The sequence below is a fragment of the Toxotes jaculatrix genome, chromosome 4, assembly GCF_017976425.1.
Source record: "Toxotes jaculatrix isolate fToxJac2 chromosome 4, fToxJac2.pri, whole genome shotgun sequence".
Classification (NCBI taxonomy): domain Eukaryota; kingdom Metazoa; phylum Chordata; class Actinopteri; family Toxotidae; genus Toxotes; species Toxotes jaculatrix.
The window spans coordinates 11,049,287-11,068,882 of record NC_054397.1 but is presented as its reverse complement, the minus strand read 5'-3'; the positions used below and the strand labels follow the sequence as shown (position 1 = coordinate 11,068,882).

The 19,596-nt window shown below is 39.6% G+C and overlaps 4 protein-coding genes across 7 annotated transcripts; 1 reads left to right on the top strand and 3 right to left on the bottom strand.

Annotated features, from left to right (window-relative positions):
• Positions 1-279: 279 nt before the first annotated feature.
• On the top strand, positions 280-3,500 carry LOC121180073 (cleavage and polyadenylation specificity factor subunit 6-like). 2 transcript variants are annotated; one of them, XM_041035201.1, is made up of 15 exons: positions 281-432; positions 544-618; positions 707-805; positions 896-1,027; positions 1,425-1,544; positions 1,865-1,894; positions 2,001-2,021; positions 2,111-2,137; positions 2,246-2,272; positions 2,386-2,415; positions 2,504-2,533; positions 2,713-2,748; positions 2,846-2,881; positions 3,199-3,258; positions 3,362-3,500. In XM_041035201.1, exons 1-14 carry the CDS (start codon positions 382-384, stop codon positions 3,253-3,255), a joined length of 771 nt encoding a protein of 256 aa, XP_040891135.1. In that variant the 5' UTR covers positions 281-381; the 3' UTR covers positions 3,256-3,258; positions 3,362-3,500. The 2 variants fall into 2 exon arrangements, with proteins under 2 accessions (XP_040891136.1, XP_040891135.1); XM_041035202.1 differs by lacking the exon at positions 2,386-2,415 and having other exon boundaries at positions 280-432.
• A 3-nt stretch (positions 3,501-3,503) lies between these two features.
• On the bottom strand, positions 3,504-6,103 carry odam (odontogenic, ameloblast associated). Of its 3 annotated transcripts, none has more exons than XM_041035198.1 (10): positions 5,961-6,103; positions 5,749-5,814; positions 5,603-5,638; positions 5,450-5,497; positions 5,024-5,272; positions 4,872-4,928; positions 4,658-4,780; positions 4,120-4,152; positions 3,919-4,002; positions 3,504-3,758 (listed from the first exon to the last, which is right to left on the bottom strand). In XM_041035198.1, the coding sequence occupies exons 1-10, from the start codon at positions 6,096-6,098 to the stop codon at positions 3,723-3,725; spliced, it is 870 nt and encodes a 289-aa protein (XP_040891132.1). In that variant the 5' UTR covers positions 6,099-6,103; the 3' UTR covers positions 3,504-3,722. The 3 variants fall into 3 exon arrangements, with proteins under 3 accessions (XP_040891132.1, XP_040891133.1, XP_040891134.1); XM_041035199.1 differs by having other exon boundaries at positions 4,120-4,149; XM_041035200.1 differs by having other exon boundaries at positions 4,872-4,916.
• Positions 6,104-7,146: 1,043 nt separating this feature from the next.
• Positions 7,147-9,224, bottom strand: scpp9 (secretory calcium-binding phosphoprotein 9). Its single transcript, XM_041036633.1, has 9 exons — positions 9,098-9,224; positions 8,920-8,979; positions 8,815-8,829; positions 8,560-8,718; positions 7,946-8,020; positions 7,789-7,848; positions 7,620-7,688; positions 7,489-7,539; positions 7,147-7,358 (listed from the first exon to the last, which is right to left on the bottom strand). The coding sequence occupies exons 2-9, from the start codon at positions 8,962-8,964 to the stop codon at positions 7,290-7,292; spliced, it is 543 nt and encodes a 180-aa protein (XP_040892567.1). The 5' UTR covers positions 8,965-8,979; positions 9,098-9,224; the 3' UTR covers positions 7,147-7,289.
• A 3,142-nt stretch (positions 9,225-12,366) lies between these two features.
• Positions 12,367-16,941, bottom strand: sparcl1 (SPARC-like 1). Its single transcript, XM_041036400.1, has 10 exons — positions 16,888-16,941; positions 16,709-16,774; positions 15,504-16,616; positions 14,806-14,914; positions 14,303-14,424; positions 14,100-14,220; positions 13,851-13,987; positions 13,506-13,654; positions 12,758-12,906; positions 12,367-12,395 (listed from the first exon to the last, which is right to left on the bottom strand). Exons 1-10 carry the CDS (start codon positions 16,939-16,941, stop codon positions 12,367-12,369), a joined length of 2,049 nt encoding a protein of 682 aa, XP_040892334.1.
• Positions 16,942-19,596: the final 2,655 nt, after the last annotated feature.

The following is a 19,596-nucleotide window of genomic DNA, read 5'->3' as shown; positions in this document are numbered from 1 at the left end:
ATGATGATCAGACGACATCAGTCACACTGGTGTCGTCTTGTACTATTGCTAAGAAAAAAGGGATCAAAGTAATTTAAGAAGATATTAGAAAACAATATGTTAAGTAACAGCTGTTTCACAAACAATGAAGCGTGACTGAGATGTTTTGTTTTGAGAAATCTCTGCTATGTCACAATATCTGATGTCTGATTTAAGTATCAATGCCCGAACTGCCACACTCATACTTGCACAGCACAGGTGAGTGGATGCATAGAGTAGATGCTATACATGAAGTTACTTGCTTTATGAAATGTCTGATCTGTTTTGGGGAATGATTCAGTGGGGTTCATTTCTATGTTTCACTTTAAATAACATTTTCTCATCTCAGGTTCTTCAGAAACGATGCAATTCTTGTGTATCACAGCTTTACTTCTGTCAGCAGTTGCTGCCCGTGTGAGTATTACCTGTCAAAAAAAGTAAAATTACACAGGAATTTTACTGCTTAATTCCTTGATACTTTTAAACCGTCGTTTTTTTTCAGTTCGTTTGTCTTTATTTTCTCAGCCAGATTCCTGGAGGCCATGGCAGGATGAAAAGTTTCCTCCTGCAGGTGGACCCAAGCTGGGTGCAGACTCTAAGGTAACAGACATGAATGGACACACAGGTCCAGAGCTGCATCTATTCTCTGCATGTTAAGTATTTCTCATTTAATTACCATTTTGCTTAGCATGGTGATGGTGAGCAGTCGGTGCAAGAAGCCCCAGAAGACAGAGATGGAGGGTCAGGTAGAGACTGGCCAGAAGGGGACTCTGGACATCCAGTATGGGTAAGTGTTTCAAGTCTTACAGCTATTAGTTAATTCATCCAAGTCTCAGTGATTCAGTAATTCTTGGCTCTATTTCTTTGTTTGGGGTAGCCACATGAGATGCCCACTTGGCTCCCAAACAGACCAGGGAAGGGAAATCCACAGGGGCCCATGAAAGGGACTGATGGGAACGATCGCCGGCCGGGGAGACCCTCTCAAGTTCCTAATCGGGGCAAAAGACAGGTATTTACAACCCAGTTCTCATTTGTTTCAGAGTTTCAGTAACAGTAACTTAAACAAGTCATATAGAAAATTATGTGCAGGAGCTTTGGAGGCTTAAAGAAACAAGATGGTTAGCAGTGGACCTTAGAGATGTTGGTGGGCACATTATTTAAACTCTGTGAGATGCAAGAGTTTGCTTATTTGTTTCAATATACTAATGTAACTGGTTTGTGTTGAACAGTGAATTGTAATGGGACCTTTCTGGAGATTGTCCACATATCTCCTGGCACAGTCAGGGTATTACAATAAAATCCACTGCTTTCCCATTTGTATCATACAATATAGAGAGGTTATCAAGACCTGCTGCAACACACCATACTGTACCTGACAATAACTTGAAAAGTCATTTATCACCTAGGCTCCTGGTTTCATACATGATCAGCCTGGAAGACATCATTCTAGGCCCAGCAAGCATTTTGGGAGACCCAGAGGACCTCACAGAGGCAAGGGGCCCAGCATGAGGAACCCTGGTCCAACGGTAAGCACACAGTGAAACACAATGAGACTACAGCAGTGCTGAAAAGACAAAGGTGAGACAAAAGTGTAATGAAAAGAAGAAGAAAAGAAAATCTCTCTTTGGTAGCATCTCTTTGGAGGGAACCCATTTTGGCACGGTTGTGCCAAAATATTCTCATTTTTAAAAGCAGCTTGAGGTTCACCTCTTTAAACTTCCTCTTTGGTTTTTATTCCTTTTAATGTTAATTTAGTTTTTTACTCTTGTGTGACTATATTATGTCTGTATATCTTCTCTTGTGAAGCACTGACTGACTGACAGCAATTACTTATTTCTTGTTTCAGGGCACTGTGGTATTTTCCCCTTTGTTCAAGGTAGGCCTACCATCATCTCTCATTATGATATGACAATACAATACATAAAACAATCTCAGCAGTTGTCCAAAACATATATTTTCTTGTGCTTATAATTCCCTCTCAGGTTGACAATGTGACATTTCAGGTAAGACACACAAATAAAAAACTATTACAGTATAACAGTACAGTTATTATACAGTTTACTGTATGTAAGTGTGTGGCTTTCATCCCCAGAACGTTACCAGCGTACCTTTGAAAGAGGTGAGCAATATGATTTATTTACTTGATACTTCTATCTATTCAATTTGATCTTGCAAACTGCATCACCTTCTGAAATTCTACTAACACTTGCTGTAAAAAAAATTGCAGGGGGAAAATCTATTTCTGATGCCAAAGGTAGGTGACTGAAGATGCAGCTTGAATGCACAGTTGCAGTTAAACCATAGTTAAAGAAGAAAAAAAGACCATGAAAAAAAAATCTGTGCTAATAACTGACAATTCCTCCATAGCTTGGTGGAAGAGGACATCACCATCACAAGGTATAAGGTGTCATTTCATCATTGAAGCAATGATCACAGTATCAAAGCTCAGACACTGAGCAAGTTTTATTTTTTACCTGGTTTACAGGGAGGAAAACATGGGCCTCCAGAGAATGGGGTAGAGTGGCTGTCAACTATTCATAAAATAACTTTATTTTCTAAGCTCTATTATTAGTTTGCCGTTTGTTTGGGTATAAGTTGTATGCTTTACAGAGAATTTAACAGTGTTTGAGCCTTGCTTTTATATTTAAGACAGTTACATTATGATTTTTTTGTATTGCTTTGTCTCAATTTCAGCAATATGTAAAGCTCATCTACAACACCACTGAGCCGGTAATCTTTTTGCCCATTACAGAATAAATGAATGTTTTTTTGTCATATGCATATGTTTTCATAACAATTATCCCAATGTCTGTCTTTCTTTTTGAAGAGCAAAGTCTCCATTGAGTATGGGGTTGTGAAACCTGTAAGTATACAGACAGTTTGCTAGCATATAGCACCTTGCATGTGTCTGAATCAATTTTCTATGTTATTCATCATTAAAATATCAAATTCATGCTTCCTGTCCCCACTCTCATGCAATTTCTTGTACATATGTACAATTCAAACACCAGTCACTGCACCATCTTAGACTTCACACAGAGATTTTACTTTGATTTTGAATTGAGATTTTATGCAGATTATTCAGAAAAAGCCTTGAAATGTTTTTTTAGTACACTTACTGGCATTTCTGTAACATGGCATTGTGCTTTTGTGAATTTGAACGATTTTGATATTTTCAAGATGTATGTTGGCGAGCTTGTCGGAGAAGAAAACAATCCAGAAGGAGATGACTTGTAAAAGGTGAAGACATTAATATAGTAATAATGATAAAGTCCAGTTACCTGAATGTCAGTTTGATGGCTGAAGCTAACCTTTTTTTTTTCTTGTCTCACACTTTATTCAGGAAGAAACCAGCAGCACCATGTTTGATTCTCCATCGTTATTAAGTCTTAGAGGAGATATCCTAAGAAATCATTAATATAATTCCTTGTTCCTCCTATAAAACCAAATTTTCTGTGTACTGCAATAAAATTCTGAAACAATTATCTTTGGCAAAGTTTTTTATTTGACATATTGTGAAAGAGAAGCACACATTCCACAAGCATTCAGTTTATTATACAAATGACTCAGTACAAATAAATTGCGTTTAGGAGAATAGCACACTCAAGTGTATTTTGTAGGAAAATGAGTTGGCATTGACAACAGCCAAACACATGGAAATTAATTTTTGCCTAATCACCTTGTTGTTATTTGCCATGTGACATCTATGGCTCAAACAGGAAGGGGAAGTTGGACTGACCCTGGATAAACATTCAGAAAAGAAATTGTTTAATTATTCAGAGTCAAATGCTGCACAGTAAATGACAGTGACAGTGTAAGAGAAAGCATAGTTTTGTTTATGAACATAAAAATGAACGTATGAAAACTTTAAATGTTGGGTGTCATTGTACAAAATCATACCTCATCAATCCCAGGGCCAGATGTGTCGCCACGAGGATCAGGAGGAATTGTAGTAGACTCCTTCTGTGTCCCCAGTGGCCATGTCTGATATAGGTAACAGTTTTGAAAACACAGCATTAAGACTAAACTGGTGCAGACTTGTCTCTTTCCTCAGTTTATTGGTGAAATTATAAAACTCATGAGGTTACGTAGTGTACTCACTTTTTCTGTCGGCAACTTCGGCTGGGAAGCCTGCTAAAATGGGATGATATGAATGAAAATTAGATTACAAAAAGTGATTTTCTATACATGTATTAAGTATTTAGGTACAACAAACAAACACGCATGGATAAGCTATAAAAAGGTATCACCTAATGCTCAAATAAGACTGGCATGTCATGATTTCAGCTGCCCACCGCTAAGCCAGACAGGCAGCATGTGGTCAGTATGACAGACAGCTTGCATCACAGTCACCACATCCACAGAGTCATGACTCAACATCTGAAGCTTTGTTATTATCATTAAGTCTCATCTTTGTCATCATCGTCAGCATAAGTTCCAAAGCTTGATTCAAAGTAAAGCATGTGTCCTTAAGCAAATATTCTGCCAATGTACCCAAAAACGTGCAGTGAAAACTCTCTGCAGAGGGAGTGTCTTTAAAAATTACATTAAAAGTTCAGAACAAAACAGCGCCTTCATTTGTTTTTGAGCAATATGCACAGGGAAGCCAAGATGCTTCATATAATTTTGCATGTCTGACCTGCAGAGGGAGCTGTGGTCTCTGTGTGGTCCTCTCCAGGTTTTGCTGACCCTTGTTGGGCTGCAGCACCACGGTATTCCTTTGCTGGGGATAGCCATAAGAAGGCACAAAGTACGGGAAGCCCTGTGGATGATCAGTAGATCAAATTGAAGATCTTGACATTTGCAAACAGGTTAATATGTGTGACAAGAAGTCAGTATGTTTGGCTTCATACCTGCTGTCTGGGGAACTGAGGAAATCCATAAGCAGGATACTGAAACTGTGGAAACATCTAAATGAGATTTAAAGAATAATTAATTTCTCTATATGACTGTGAGGAGCTCTGTAGCAGCTCCTGTGATAACTATGACTGATGATTTGTTGTACCTGCACTGGGTTTTGGGCCTGCTGTGGAATGTTAGGAGCGTTGGGGTCCTGTGGAGGCCCGAGCTGCTCTTGCTGGCCATTGGGGACGAGCACAGGCGTTAGCTGGTTTCCCTGGTTGGGGAACAACAGCTGAGGGCCCTGGGGACCAAAAGGACCAGCCACCTGTGGGTTCAAGTTCACCACCTGTGGAGTGAGCAGCACCTCAGGCTGCTGCTGCTGCAGCACATACTGTGGTAATATTGAAGACGCCTGGAGAAGAAGAGGATTTGTTTCATTTTCCAAAGCAAATATTTGCTTTTTTTTTTTTTAATTTGACTAAGAAAGGCACTCTATATTGTTGCTGACAGATTCTTTAACTCAGGGTAGTAACTGGCTAAATGGTGATAGTAACATAGAAGCACACATATTTGTGGGCCCAGTTTGTACCTGTGTTTGTCCAAGAGCTGCAAGAGTTAGTCCGTTCAGTCTCAGGATCTGAAGACACAGAAGGCTTGAATTAGATTGGCTAATATAATTCCCGAATAACAGAAAATTTTACCAGATATTCAACAGACATAAATGTTTAAACAACAATTTTACCTCATTGCTGTTGCTTGCAAGAATTCCAATCTGCACCTGCGAAAGTAACATTAAGAATTTAAACTTAAAACTTAAAACTTTAAAATTTTATCTGTCATTTTAGATGCTACAGTATGAGCAAAATACAGCAAGATATGTTAACTCACTGGCAAAGCAAAGCTTGTTCTTAACAGACAGACCAACAGAAAGAAGGTTTGTAGCTCCATGATGTTCTGCAGCATGTAAAAACATGAGGCATGTTTTTAGAAAAAAATAAATAAATACCAGAATTCAAATAATTTTTTCAAGCTTCATGAAATATTTTATCAAGGCAAAGAAAAATTTCAGTAAAACAATGAGCGCTACAAAATCATCTTACCGCTTTTCTGCTTCTGCTTTTCCCTTCTCTGTGCCTGCCTCCTTGCCTTGTCCAGATCCCTTTTAAATTCTCTCCATGTGAGCTGTTACAGTCCACCTCCAACCCATCCAGACAATGTGTGGTCAGTGTGACAGACATTTCTCATGGCATCAGACTCAGACACTTACAACACAGGGCAGGTAGCTATGTTATTAGGTGTAAGTCATGTCTCTGAACACCATGACATGATCTGTGTCAAGTTATTAATGAGTCTGCAAAGATTGAGCCTTCACTGAGTTTATGTACATATGTTAAAGTGTGGTGCTTTGGCGTGTAATTACAGATGTTAAATGCAACAGGAGTGTTAGCACATCATGAGAAAAAAAAAGGACGGGAGCTGGAAGCTTATAATCAGACATTTGTCAGGGGTTTTTCATCATGTTCAGACTGATGTTGGCATTTCACGGGCAAATCATGGTTATCAGTGTTTGGCTGTGTTGGGATTGTGCATTAGTTGAAATGTTACAGACCATGGCAGAAAGCATTAGATTTGAGTAATTACTTAACATGTTTTGTTGTAATCTGTTTTTGATATTTTTTTAATTTTTTATAATCAGTTGTAATTTTTTTGTTGAAACGATGATTCGAGGATTTAACTTAAACTTGCATTTGCTTTTAATCCAGAAATTTGACCAACAGGCCTTTTTCATGGCAGCTATTTTCATTGTAGGACAAGTACAGGAGTTAATCATAACATTAACAGCATCTCTGTTTTATTCAGGTGAGCAAGAAAGTCATGACAGTGCGACAGTGAGCCAGCATGGACAGTACCAGGATCCTGAAACTGAAGCAGCTAAATGGAATTCAGCAAGATTTAGTGAATTTGGTGATTTGTCTAATTTCCACATATCTTCATGTAACCGGTAATAAAAAGAGGTTGTCTGACATCATCATCATTGTTTCATGAATTAACTTCCTTTTCTTATTTGAACCCTGTCAGTCCCAAATTGTACAATCTCTATGAGATATTTGAGTTGTGGTTTCATGTTGATTTATTGTGCATTTAATTTTATACTCATCATCCTTTAGATGGCAGCAGAGATCCACTATAAACTGCATTTAAATTGTAGTTCATTGATGAACATTTCTGGTTGTGTAATATGCTGATGTAAAATCAGAGGCATCTACCAAACAAACTTAAATTTTAAGTAGAATTTATTTTTATTTGAAATTGAACATGTACATGTTTTCTTACTGAGACCCATACAACTGTTAGTCACACACAGCTTCCATGGTCATTGGTGACAAAATCATAAGTTTTATTGTCATGTTGTACATTGCAGTGTCTTCTTAATTATCCTCATGATGATCATCTTCATCACACACAGTTGTTGTTATTGTGTCAGTAGGAGCCGGAATCTGAGAAAATAAAGAGCACACCATTGGTGAAACCTCAAAGATAATTTGTCTCTCACTCTGAGATGCCATGTCAGACAACACTGATGGCTTTTGCACTCCTATCCACCTTTTCTGTTTCTTACAGTCTTACCTGAGTATCCACAGTGGTCTTTATGGTGTTGCCCTGTTTCATGATCTGACGCTGGAAATTCAAAGAACAACAATTAGCGAGTGCAGTTTTCATTCTTATCACATGCAGCAGAGGTCAACCTCATTTCTTACCCTGAATCTTCTCAGTGGATCAGGCTGAAGGGGAAGCTGCTGTGGTGGCATGACACCACCTGGAACCCCCTAAAGAAAGACAGCAAGATTTTATCATGATTTGTTAAATTTCAACATATCGTCATGTAACCTGTAATAAAAAGATGTTGTCGTAGAGGAGAGTGGTTACCATCAGAGGCTGCTGAGGAGGATTCACTGGTGCCATTTGAGGAACTCCCACGTAAGGAACCTGATTATAGACAAGAATGACATGAATGTTTTTGTCTGGTCCTCTAAAGCATAAAACAATATTACATGAGTGCTGATGTGTGTTGAGCCACACTAACTGCATTGCCCACAGGGACCGGGTACACGTTGGGAACGGGGCCCGGTACAGCAAAAGCAGGAATTCCAGGGACAAACTGTGGGAGGGAGGATACAAATATGATCGTTTATACCAGGTTTATTTTTGTGGAGTATTACTGTAAAAATGTTTATAGGAAAGATCACATTAGATATTTTGCACATATTTTGTATAATGTAAAGAATAAATCATATCATGAAAAATCTGATTCGACAGCAATCTGAAACAGTTTGGCAAAAGGGATGCCGAGTTTGGGGCTGGTCAAGTCAGTCAGGAGAGCGCCATCTTGTGGTCACATCCAATGGAAACAACAATCTTTGAATTCATTCATTCTCTTGGCCACATGCATTTTTTGATTACTTACTTACATCTTTTCTCACAATGTCATGGTTTCATTTTCACTTTCTGTTGCCAACAATGTTTTTTGTACAGAAATTTTTCATCTTATTTTTGTTTTTAGTTCTAATGATACATTGCGAGCATGACATCTGTGTCTAAACTCACCTTCATCTATTTCAAACACACTGTCACATGTCATGCAGTAATTTCCTTTCACACCAAACTGAGGTCATCAAAGAGACAGCCTGATGGACTGACCTGGGCAAACTGCGGCTGTCCAATCAAACCTGCCCCACCACCAGCTACCAATGGTAGGTTCAGGCCTCCAGCCATCAACGCGGGGTTTACTCTGTTTGCCAGTCCACCGTTCACACCAGCCATCAAGCCTCCATTCAAGGCTGCAAGCAGCCTCTGTGTCTGCATGGAGGGAGCAAGAGTGTTTGTTATTAATCATGATTTAATTTGGATTATTGTGTTAATTGCACATACATTCTTAGTCTGAATGTTCCTTACCTTGCCTGCACTGACCTACAGTAAGAAAAGAGACAAGATGTTACATACTCTGCTTTGCTATGTCAGATAGATAGATAGATAGATAGATAGATAGACCATACTCACATAGCAGATGGTGGCTACAAATGTTGTGAAGAGGAGAAGCTTCATTTTGCACCTTAAAACCTATAAAAACACAAGAAGAGATACACTTTACTCATAGCATCAACTTCTTTTTGGTAATAGATAGATTACGTTAGTTAGAACATGTCAGTTTCTGTATTTTTATGATGAAAGACCATACCTTATATTTTTGTTCTTCCTTCTTCAAATGTTATGTGCCAAGGAGGACTATACTACAGTTGCTCTCTGATTGTAGAACTCCTTTTATCAGTCCCAGAGATTATAATGAGCCAGTTAGAGAGGAGAACACTGACTTGTTGACAAACTATATTTGTCACCTGTGTGTCACGGCAGCTTGTGATATGACATCTTCTTTTTCTAAAATATGAGATGTAAAGAAATGTAACACAGTGAGCTGTCTATTTTCAAAGACTCCTCAACCCCGTTCAGCCATCTAGCATTGTTCTCGATGCAGCTGAGTGACCACAAACAATAACAGAGTGATTCAGTGTCTCGGGGTGGGTTTGTGGAGGCTTCTGGAAGCTACTGGACTAAAGACCAGTAAGAAGCACCAAAATGTTGCGGGTTGTGGTCACAAGAGGCAAACAACTGACATCATCATCAAGAGCTTTTGTACATGTGTGTACACTTAAATTCAATTAAACATTTTACCCAGGAAGGAGCAGGCTGTTTGTGACTTAAGGACAACAGCAACGTTAGAATGACAACTTGTGATTTGATTTATGGTTGGAAGTTTCCCACTGCTGTAATTTGAGGCAAATTCAAGTTAAAGGAGGAGGACCAGCTGTAATTTGTGATGAGTTTATATTTGTCTCAAGCTGATTTTTACTTGCCCCAGCCCTAAAATAACTACTTATATCATAAAGCCAACTCAACCCTGATGGCCACAGCACCAGACCTCTTTTAATTTGAAAAATCCTCTGATGTTACTTATAGGTAGGAACAGATGTGTCTGTCATATTTCATCAGCACATTTTCTCATGTTGTTTGGAGCCTTTGCATTTGTCCCCGGTGTGGTTGGCTAGGTATGTTGTCACATACTGAGGCTGTCTGGGAAAGGTTTTCTGCTGCTGACTGGGCAGCCCACAGCAGACCAGGTAAACAGCCTCTGTGGAAGTCTGGTCTGGAGCTTTACTCTAATTACACACTGTCATGCAGCAAAGCAATTAAGAAACATTTTCTTCCTGTTTGCAGTTTGTTGCCAGGATGAATGGTATTTAATAACATTATGTAAATTTGAGAGGTTAATTTTTTTTCATGTCATATTAATGCTTTTATAGAAGAAATCAGTTTTTTTTTTTTTTCATAATGTCACAAGATTTACAAACAGGAGTTTTTCCATGATGTAAGTGATAGGATGTTTTTCATGTTGAGAGACCAAAATCACCATGTTGCAGCCAGCAAACTGTAAATATAAATTTATACATATTTGTACCAGACTGTCACACAAAAATAACTGCCATCAGAGGAGCCACACCCATGATGCTGGGTGTTTTGCTCAAGGACACTATGACAGACATCTTTTCAGCTCCAGGTGATGTAAAATCAAATGTTTATTGTGTCGATATATTGGAATAAGGAGTCAACAAAGAGTCAGCAATTGACTTCAGGCATTTATTGGTCATCAGTTATTATGATAGTGATTCATGAAATTAACATTCGAGCATGAACAAATGAGACAGGATGAGGACATAAGAATGAATCATGAGATGTCTGTGATGTTTGATGGCGGTGTGGTCTCATTTTGCTTGCTTCTCCTCCATCTCCATCCCAGAGCATTCTTCCTCCTCTTCAGCCGCCATCACCTTCATCACTGGAGAATGTGTCCTCCTGAGGCGAGCTGCCACTGAACGCTGAAACCTCACTCTGCCAGCACCATTTCCACCAGCAGCTCCCAAATGTGGCTGGTTGTTCAGCCCGGCCACGGAGATCAGATGCACTTGGCCGGGAGTCAACGCAGCACCCTGTGGATCTCCTCCAGCATTTCTCTGCGACAGCAAGGCAAACAGAGTGACCGGCCCACCCCTGGCAGGCTGAGCCACCTGCCCCTGTGGATTCACACTGACTCCTCCTGTCTGTCCCAAAAGAACACCCCCACCTTGTTGGAGGGCTCCAATGGGAATTAGCTGCTGCGGGGGAGCCTGACCTATTTGGTTCCCAACTGGCTGGATGAGAAATGGCCCTCCAAGTTGGACTAAGCGTGCCAAGAGGGGTTCACCATTCAGCGGGACCCCATTTTGAGCCCCAGCGTTGGCATTATTGCCCGCTGCTGCTCCTCCATTATTATTCACTCCCCCATTGGCAAGTGCCTCAGCACTCCCTGAAGACACGCCACCCTCCACAACAACAGCCAAGGTCTGAAAAATAACCCACAGTATACAGAACATGTTTTACCTCGGTGACGGCAGACAGTCGACAGGTGAAGTGTTGCCTCTCTCTTCACTTATATAGACAGCATCAGATTCTGTGATCACCAAGAAAGGTCCAATCAGAGACTTGCGTTTTATCTGAAAACAACAAGTCACTGTAATCATCATGACATTGCTGCAGGCTATTTTTTGCTTTGTTTCCCTACAGAGGGCCATTATCCAGGATTATGTGGCGAAACCAAACCAGGTATCAGTGACTTGCATTCTCACAGCCGTTGCAGAAGAGGTCATATTTTCATGTCATGGTGGCATCAGGAAAATTGACCAACGAATAAAACATGATATTAGAGCAGAAACTGATGGGCCTTTTGGGGTCGACTGGGATCCACTAATATGATGCAATGACTTTATTTCAGGACTGTAAAGAAACACCATTAACAACTGAGTGATATTGTGAAGACCATTGCTGCCCATAAAGCTTTAATTAGAGCTACAATGAAACATAACATCCAAAGACAAACATTTACAGCATTTGCTACTAAATTATGCATCGCAGTTATTGCTTTACATTTACTAGCATAACAAGGGTCTGAAACTACTTAACTTTCATATAAAGAGTAATTCTCCCCTAAATCCCTCTAACAGACAAACCACAGTTCTTTTGAGGCCTCATACTGTATATTGTACAATGCCTTTTCTTTTAATGAGCTGTTGTAAACTATTCCCCAGTTTGGAATGCATTAGAAACCAGTTTCTGGATAAAAACCAGTTAAACATAACCATTTCTTATATTCTAATAAAACAATTCTAGCAGCTTAGTCTAAATTACAGAACGAAGATCCAAAAATCCAAGGTTAGCCTGACACAAAGTAACAGCACTGACCACCAACACTTAAATGAGTTTTTTGTTTTGTTTTTTTATCTGTACTTGTCAGAGTGTCTTGTAACATTTTGACCTGACAAAATAAATGGAGCCAAATAGTTTGTGGAGGCTTCTGTCTCACGCTGCACTGTTGGAGCAGCTTCCACACGGTCGTGTAGTAGAGGCACAAAATGAAGCTCAGAAAAGCAGGTTGACATCCATATCCTCTGTGGAGAAAATAAATTAATGGATTTAATATGTGTCATCACTGAAGTTAGGTGTAAATGTAAAAGAGGTCTGAAACTGCAAATATGCTGATTCTTTCTCTATTTGTTATTTAAATTGGATTGGTGTTGATCTTTAAATCTCAAATATATATCCAGATTGGACAGTAACCATTTTGAAACCTCTCCCAGCTCTCTCAGTGCCTATTGCCGGACTTGACAAATAAATGTGTTTCCCCACAGGGTAAGGATTAGTACAAAAAGGAAGGCTTCTCACAAATATGATGAAGAACCTTGTGTTTGTTTTATCTCTGAGGTGCACATATCAGTGTATGTTTCAGTTAATAACATGTTGCTACTCTCACCATTCTTGATACCAAAACAGGAGGTCCACTCTTTGAAGGACACCTGCTTGTCCTTGTCAGCATCACACTCCTGGAAGAAGCGGGAGGTGCAGTGCTCCATCGGCACCAGAGGGACCCTGAGTGGGGCCAGCTCTGAGTGGGACAAGAATCTGCAGAGAATTTGATCAATGTGAGCATCTTATGTACATTCAGTATGTATGCTTTATAATCAGACACTATACCCAGCCAACCCTTTCACCTACCTCCAGTAAGATTTGAACAAGTTGGGATGTTATTTATTTGTTAATTGATATTTGTCATATAAAGTTCTTCAAAAAATAATATATCCTAGAATTTCACCTCAAAGGTGGATGGGTCAGTGCGTCCTGTTTGTTTGTCACCAAACCTTATGAAAAGTCAGAAGGAAAAAATAAACTGGTTCTATGGTTTTCTATGAAGAACATACTTAACTAGCTACACACTAAATTCATTACAATGGATATTTGCTGTCTAATTTAAAATTTCCAATATTTTTCATTCAGATTAAATTATAATTACGTAGCAAATGGTGAATAATTGATACTTTTGGCATGAAAGCTGTAAACCTTAGCAGTATATTAGCTACGAGAAACATTATGTGCAGATATGTTGGCTTCCAAACCCTATACCAAACAGTCTACAACCATTGTGGATGTAATATAATATGTCAATATTATATTAATGAAATGTGACTGCATTGTAAACACAGAAGAAGAAGATGATGATGAACCTGTCAGAAGGGTGTTGGTCCAGTTGAGCAAACTGCCAGTGCACTGGGTAGATGTACATGTTGTAGTTCTTCTCAAAGTCCTGTGCGAGAAGCTCGACAGAGTGGTCACCAGCATGAAGACGCCGTTCACTCTCGAAGATTTTCCTTACCTACAGAATACAGAACACCACAGTTGGGATACAAATGACACAACAAATTGCAGGTACAATATGTTTACTTCACCTTGCAGGAAATACATATATATATTTATATTTTAAGACTAAGATTAAGATTAAAATAGATGATTTTTAAGAACCCTGAGAAGTTCTGTTCATTCATCAATTAATTTTGAGCAGTGTATCTTACTCTAAAACGCTGTTTAGGGGTGAGGAAGCCAGGGGACATGGAGTCATGGTCATAGAGCTGCAGCAGCACATTTTTCAGCCAATCCCTCATTCGTAGAGGGAACTGGACCAGCTCAGTGTCCACACATGGAGGTATTACTGAGAGAAAGAAGAGAAGAGAGGGAGACAGCAGGGTTAAATTATTGTTTCTTGCACTATTCTAAAATGTTGTTGCTCAAACCATACTGTCTATACAGTGGTTAACTCTCACATTTGCATGGCCCAGTGTAGTCCAGATGAAGTCTGTGCCCTCTCTTGGTGCCCTCCAGGTTGCATTTAGTTGCGAAGAGCTCGCATGACGTATCATATGTTTTGTTGTCTGTCCCACAAACCTAAGTGGAACACGAATGCAACAATCAGATGCACAGTGGCTAAACATTTGCATTTAGCCATCGAAGGGTTCAGCATACTTACATGATCAAACTCATTCACACTGGGAGGACATTGTGACGGTTCTTGACACACACAGCCTGGCTTATTATCTGCATCAAGTTTACACGTCTTTCCACGTTTGCAGCGGAAATTGTTACACGGATCTAGAAGAAAAGACAAAAACTGCAATAACCTTTGAGCTATGCCTTATTTGAAATTTGAAAGCAGTGTTATAAATGGTCTATTTTCCTGACTGGTTTGTTTTTATTTAACGTGAAACCAATGAGCTATAACCATGACACATCATCCCCTGCATTCCACTGCCATTTGAGTTTGCACTGTGATTAAATTGAACTTGATCTCTCTTATTCACTCCTTAAGCCTGCAGAGCTCTGTTTTGGTAATGACCATGAAGCCGGGTGGCACTATTCATGTGGAAGTTTTAGCAAAATGATCCAGTCAGCAGATTCCCCAATGAGACTGTTGGGATAGTGCATTAGTCAGAGTGGTGAACGGTGAGTGATGCAGCTGCTGAATTAACCAACCGGCAGGGGCGTCTGGGTGATGTACGCTTCCACCGAGAGATGGCCTGGAACTCGGGTAGAGATCCACCGAGGCTCTTATCTGCACTGGATTCATTCCTACCAAAGGACCCTGGAAATGTGCACAGCAAAAATGAAAATGCAACTTCAGATATGAACAAATACATATATACATAACTTATTTATAGCATTAGCATCAGACTTAAGCTTTACAGAAAAAGTAAATATCACTTTGTCAACGCAACACAAACATATCATTTTTTGTTGATATGGCTAACTTGTTAGCAAACGGCTGGCAGATGCATTAGCAGCATTATCCTTCATTTGGAGTCATGTGTCTGGCCACCTGGTGAATGTAAGCCCCATATTTACTCTACTTTTAGCTCTTATTTAGTCTCCACCAACTCCTGTTTGTCATTTTGGTGCTAAGCTGGTATTGTACAGCGGGCTTTTGGAGTTTTTGAAACAGTTGAAAATGGAACAGTAAAGTTGCAGGCCATGACAGCAAAGCAACCAGCTAAAAAGGCTTGATAAAGTTCTACAGAGCCGAGAGGAACTGCTGAGTGCCCGTGCTAAGTCTCTGCTGGTTCATCATTATGAGAGACCCCATTCACACACAAATAGTACTGTGATCCATTTTTGACATGAATGGCTCTAAATGGCTTTAAATAATGTTCATGTACAAATTATGCATCATTTACCCATTTTCCTGCCCTTCTCCTCTTTGCCTTGTGAACTGTGTTGTCAATGCTGCTGCTCGCAGACTCCTGAGGATCCTGTTGGCTCAGTTCTTGTCCAGACTGTGTTTCCTCTCTATGTGGAGAGTGCTTCCTCGCCCTCTGGTTCTTCTTCTGTTTCCTTGTCTTTCCCTTGGTGTGACTTCCACTGTCATTCTTGTTTTTCTCTTCCTGCTTTCCAGCCACTGATTCAAGCTCTTTGGTGATCTTTGGTTCTTGAGTCTCCACATCCTGATTCATTTCTTTAGATTTAGCTTGGGAGTCTTTGTCATTTTTGCCCTCTTGCAGGTTATCCTGATCAGACAACTCCTCGCTGTCCGCTGCCTCAGTGTTTTGCATGTCTTGTTCATAGTCCTCATCTATGCTGGGCAGTTCTTTCTCACTGACCTCTTTCTCCGGGACATATGGAACATCTGTTTTTGAAAGAGGCTTGGTGTCATCAGTGTGGGGTTTAAGCTTAGCTGATATCATCTGCAGAGGTTGTAAGATGCCACTATCAGCAGCATAGTCAAGGTCGACTGGGATATCTGACTCTGTGCTGCCATCTGTTTCCTCTAGTAGTGCCATTTGCTCTTCTCTGTCGACCATTTTGCCAACAGACTCTTCCCTCTTGTCCTCATGGGACATCTTCTCCACCTCCTCCCCTATTTCATCTTCCACACTATCCTCCTTCACTTCCCCCTCATCTGTCACTTCTTCACTATCTTGCTCTATTTTCAAGGTGTCTTCCAACTTCTTCTCCTCCCTGTCACCTTCTTCATCCTCAGTGACCTCCAGAGCTTCACCAGACTCCACCTTGCCTTTGTCTGCCTCCACCTCTTCTTCCTCCAGCTTGCTTTCTTCCACTTCTTCCTCTTCTGCGTCTTTTTTCAGGAGGTCTACCAGCTCCTCCTCACTCAGCAGGGCTGGAGTGCTTTTATCTCTCCTTTCAGTCACCTCAGACTCTCCATCCTCTTTATTGGTGTTTGCATTGCCCTCGGAGCTCAGCTCCTCATCTTCCTGCTCTTGGCTGCTGGCCTCAAACGTGAATAAAGTGGGTAAGACCTGTGGTTTGTTGGCCTCCTCTGTGATAGTATCCTTAACCAGGAAGCAGGAAAAAAAAATACTCATTTATAAAATGGAATGATCTGATTCAAAACTTTTCAAAACAATTTAGAATCACGTTTTACCTTTTCTTTGGCTTTGTGTGAAGTCTTATGCAACCCATGGTGTTTTCCATGAGGTTTACTCTTAACCTGGACAGAACAAGAATGATAAAAAAAACACCTGTGAAGTTAACACCAAAACTGCAAAAATGCCAAAATTTACTCGTAAAACTAGGAAAAAAAGAAATAACTTTGTTACTCACAGACAGGGCAAGTGTTGCTGCCAGTAAACAAATGAAAACTAAGCAGGCCCTCATACCTGAAACATTGAAATTAATACTTAAAACACTGACAAAATTCTACATAAAATTTAAATCATTGGGAAGCACTGCAGATCTGATATCTGAGAAACGTATTTTAAAAAAGCCTAAAAAGCTCCGCATAAACAATCAGTACATCTTGACTTCTAACGGGTCACAACAAAGACATGAACTTGGCAGATCTTTCAATGTTAAAACAGATGAGTGCATCTGTATGCTGCCAACACATTCATGACAAGCGGAGATGGGGGATTGGGCTCCACTGTTGTCAGGGTAGCAGGCCTCTGAGATGCGCCTCTCTCTCAAAAGTCACATTCAGAGCTAATGTAAACATCAGAAGCTACCAGACTGGAAAAAGTTGACTAAGTCCACAGACCTTTTGTCTCTCTGGAAGGAAACAAAACAGACATTACTGGGCCTGTCCAGCGGAACAATAGTTCTCTGGTTCAGCCCAGTACACCCCAAATAGGTGTAGATAGGAGGAGTATGTGTATGAAATCCACCAAAAGCCATATATTCTTCAATATTATTTAATTTGACAAGCATGAGGCGATCATGTTGCAAAGGACAAATGTAGACTTTTCATTTTTATCACACTAACCATGTTACACGACATTCATTAATGCATCTCTTACACAGTTTATTATAAAATTAATTGGGTCTCTTTGAGGATATTTTAAAATTCAGCAACATAGTTTCATATGGATGATAAACATCTCAATTTGTCTATGCCACATACAGTATATTGGTACATCATGGTCTAGACAGTATGATGATAGTCACCATCTCTTGCTAAATGCAAAAATAATCAGGGAATTACTGTTAACTTAGAGCATCCAAGCGAAAACATTGTCATCCCCAAACCAGGAGTTGCTGCATACACCATAAAACAAGTTGAATTACAAACTAGTTAGTTAACAAGTTAACATGCACACACCTCTATCTGGTCATTATGACACATCAAAATAGTGTAAGAGTCTCAATAATTCAAATTTTACCTGAGGCTGGCAGTTGCAAGAGAAAGTGGAATCCAGCACAAACACCACTATGTGCCTGTGTTGAACCTGTGAAGATGTCCTTTTGTATTCAAGACAGCGCTCACACTGTCCACACAAACTGGCATGCTGCATACACACACATACAAAGTTTTTTCTGGGTCTGTGGTGCCAATGCTTTTTCTAACTTTGGGAGGGTCTTTGGGCTACGTGGGGTGGGGTGGGGTGGTGGGCAGTCAATGCTGTAATTTCCATGTTTTCCAAAAAGAATCAGGCAAAAAGTAAGATAAAAAACAGCATCTGGCAGGTTTAAACTAATTCAATTTGTTGTTGAGAATAAACTTGTGCTAACTTCTGTACATGGTAAATTCATTCATGACGTATTTTCTTCTTTGTTGTATATTTGAACATTTGGATAAGCATACTATTAGTAACTGTTTATGAATCAGACCAAACCATGTTTTTTCACAACGGCCACTAGATGTCCCTATGTCACAAGTTTGTGTTTCTGAAGCCACTAACAAAGACTCTATGAGTTATCAGCAGCAACTATTAGATAATAATATAAACACAAGATTTGTCTTTAATTTTTACAATTAAATAAATTGTAAAAAAATAAAATAAAAATAAAAATAAAACAGGGTTACTCATATGACCTCAGGGGTCATTCAGTGGCTGGATCTTCTAGAGCTTTTGATCATATCGCATGATCTTCACATATCTCTTTGAGTTCAAATAAACAGGTCATAAAAAAGGAATTTAAATCATAGTTCATATTTGCAAAGTAGTGAAACTATTGTGTGGAAAAGTGGAAAATGTACTGTTTCTCAGAATAGGTATAAGAAAAACTGTACTGATAGCTGCGGGTGCATTTCTTACCAGTTCTCAGCTGCAATGAACTTCTCTCATTTTTCTGGATACTTTTTGGTATCTTTATTTCTGTTTTCAATGCATCCCTCCAAAGTAAAGTAATATTTGAGAAACCTTGAGTTGATTGACATTCAAGGAATCCTTTCCATCAGCTTTAAAAGTAAATGTTTCCTCTAATAAAAAATAATGTTAATGTTATAACTGTTTGTGTCTGTAACATGGCCAAGTATAACAGAATAAGAAGTTTGGAAACTTGGACCTTTCATTTATATCACATGTTCCTCAGATTCGGTCAATTTTATTCCATGAGAGCTGGTTAAATTCCATCTGCTGATGGCGATCAAGTGATGTGTGTCGAAAGCTCCGGAAGGTGGTGAGATTGTTCTGTTAGTTGCTGTCCCCAAGGTCAAAAATAAACTTTGAATCTCACCTACATGATGTGGCTTTCAGTAAAAGGATATTTCCACCGTTGGTCAACAGTTAATATTAAAGCTGACACTTTATCTGACACAGATTACAGAAGTTTACAATGTTCAAACAAACATCTTAAGAGCAAAGCTCTGTCTTTTAAGTACCAGTGTCCTGCAGCTGTTTGATTCTCATTGTTAGTCATCCATAACTGGCCCAGCTGTGGCTCACTGGGCTATCTGGCTCATTGTTCTATTACCAGTTATCCTGCTGTAAATATCTTTTGGCTTTCATGAAAATCAATAACCTGGATGCCGAAAGGGTTAATCCATCACAAAAACTTAAGTAACCTCATCGTGAATGTGTGCGCATTGCTGAC

What these genes read in the sequence shown, in the direction of transcription:
- sparcl1 (XM_041036400.1), bottom strand. Translation starts at nt 16,941, where the DNA reads ATGAGGGCCTGCTTAGTTTTCATTTGTTTACTGGCAGCAACACTTGCC. An exon ending in GGAGAAGGGCAGGAAAATGG is followed by an intron (nt 14,915 to 15,503) that starts GTAAATGATGCA and finishes GCACATTTCCAG; the next exon opens with GGTCCTTTGGTAGGAATGAA. An exon ending in GACCAACACCCTTCTGACAG is followed by an intron (nt 12,907 to 13,505) that starts GTTCATCATCAT and finishes AATTCTCTGCAG; the next exon opens with ATTCTTGTCCCACTCAGAGC.
- LOC121180073 (XM_041035201.1), top strand. Translation starts at nt 382, where the DNA reads ATGCAATTCTTGTGTATCACAGCTTTACTTCTGTCAGCAGTTGCTGCC. An exon ending in AGCTGGGTGCAGACTCTAAG is followed by an intron (nt 619 to 706) that starts GTAACAGACATG and finishes CATTTTGCTTAG; the next exon opens with CATGGTGATGGTGAGCAGTC. An exon ending in CTAATCGGGGCAAAAGACAG is followed by an intron (nt 1,028 to 1,424) that starts GTATTTACAACC and finishes TTTATCACCTAG; the next exon opens with GCTCCTGGTTTCATACATGA.
- scpp9 (XM_041036633.1), bottom strand. Translation starts at nt 8,964, where the DNA reads ATGAAGCTTCTCCTCTTCACAACATTTGTAGCCACCATCTGCTAT. An exon ending in GACAGCCGCAGTTTGCCCAG is followed by an intron (nt 8,021 to 8,559) that starts GTCAGTCCATCA and finishes TCCCTCCCACAG; the next exon opens with TTTGTCCCTGGAATTCCTGC. An exon ending in ATCCACTGAGAAGATTCAGG is followed by an intron (nt 7,540 to 7,619) that starts GTAAGAAATGAG and finishes TTGAATTTCCAG; the next exon opens with CGTCAGATCATGAAACAGGG.
- odam (XM_041035198.1), bottom strand. Translation starts at nt 6,098, where the DNA reads ATGTCTGTCACACTGACCACACATTGTCTGGATGGGTTGGAGGTGGAC. An exon ending in AAAGCAGAAGCAGAAAAGCG is followed by an intron (nt 5,815 to 5,960) that starts GTAAGATGATTT and finishes TACATGCTGCAG; the next exon opens with AACATCATGGAGCTACAAAC. An exon ending in CTCAGTTCCCCAGACAGCAG is followed by an intron (nt 4,781 to 4,871) that starts GTATGAAGCCAA and finishes GATCATCCACAG; the next exon opens with GGCTTCCCGTACTTTGTGCC.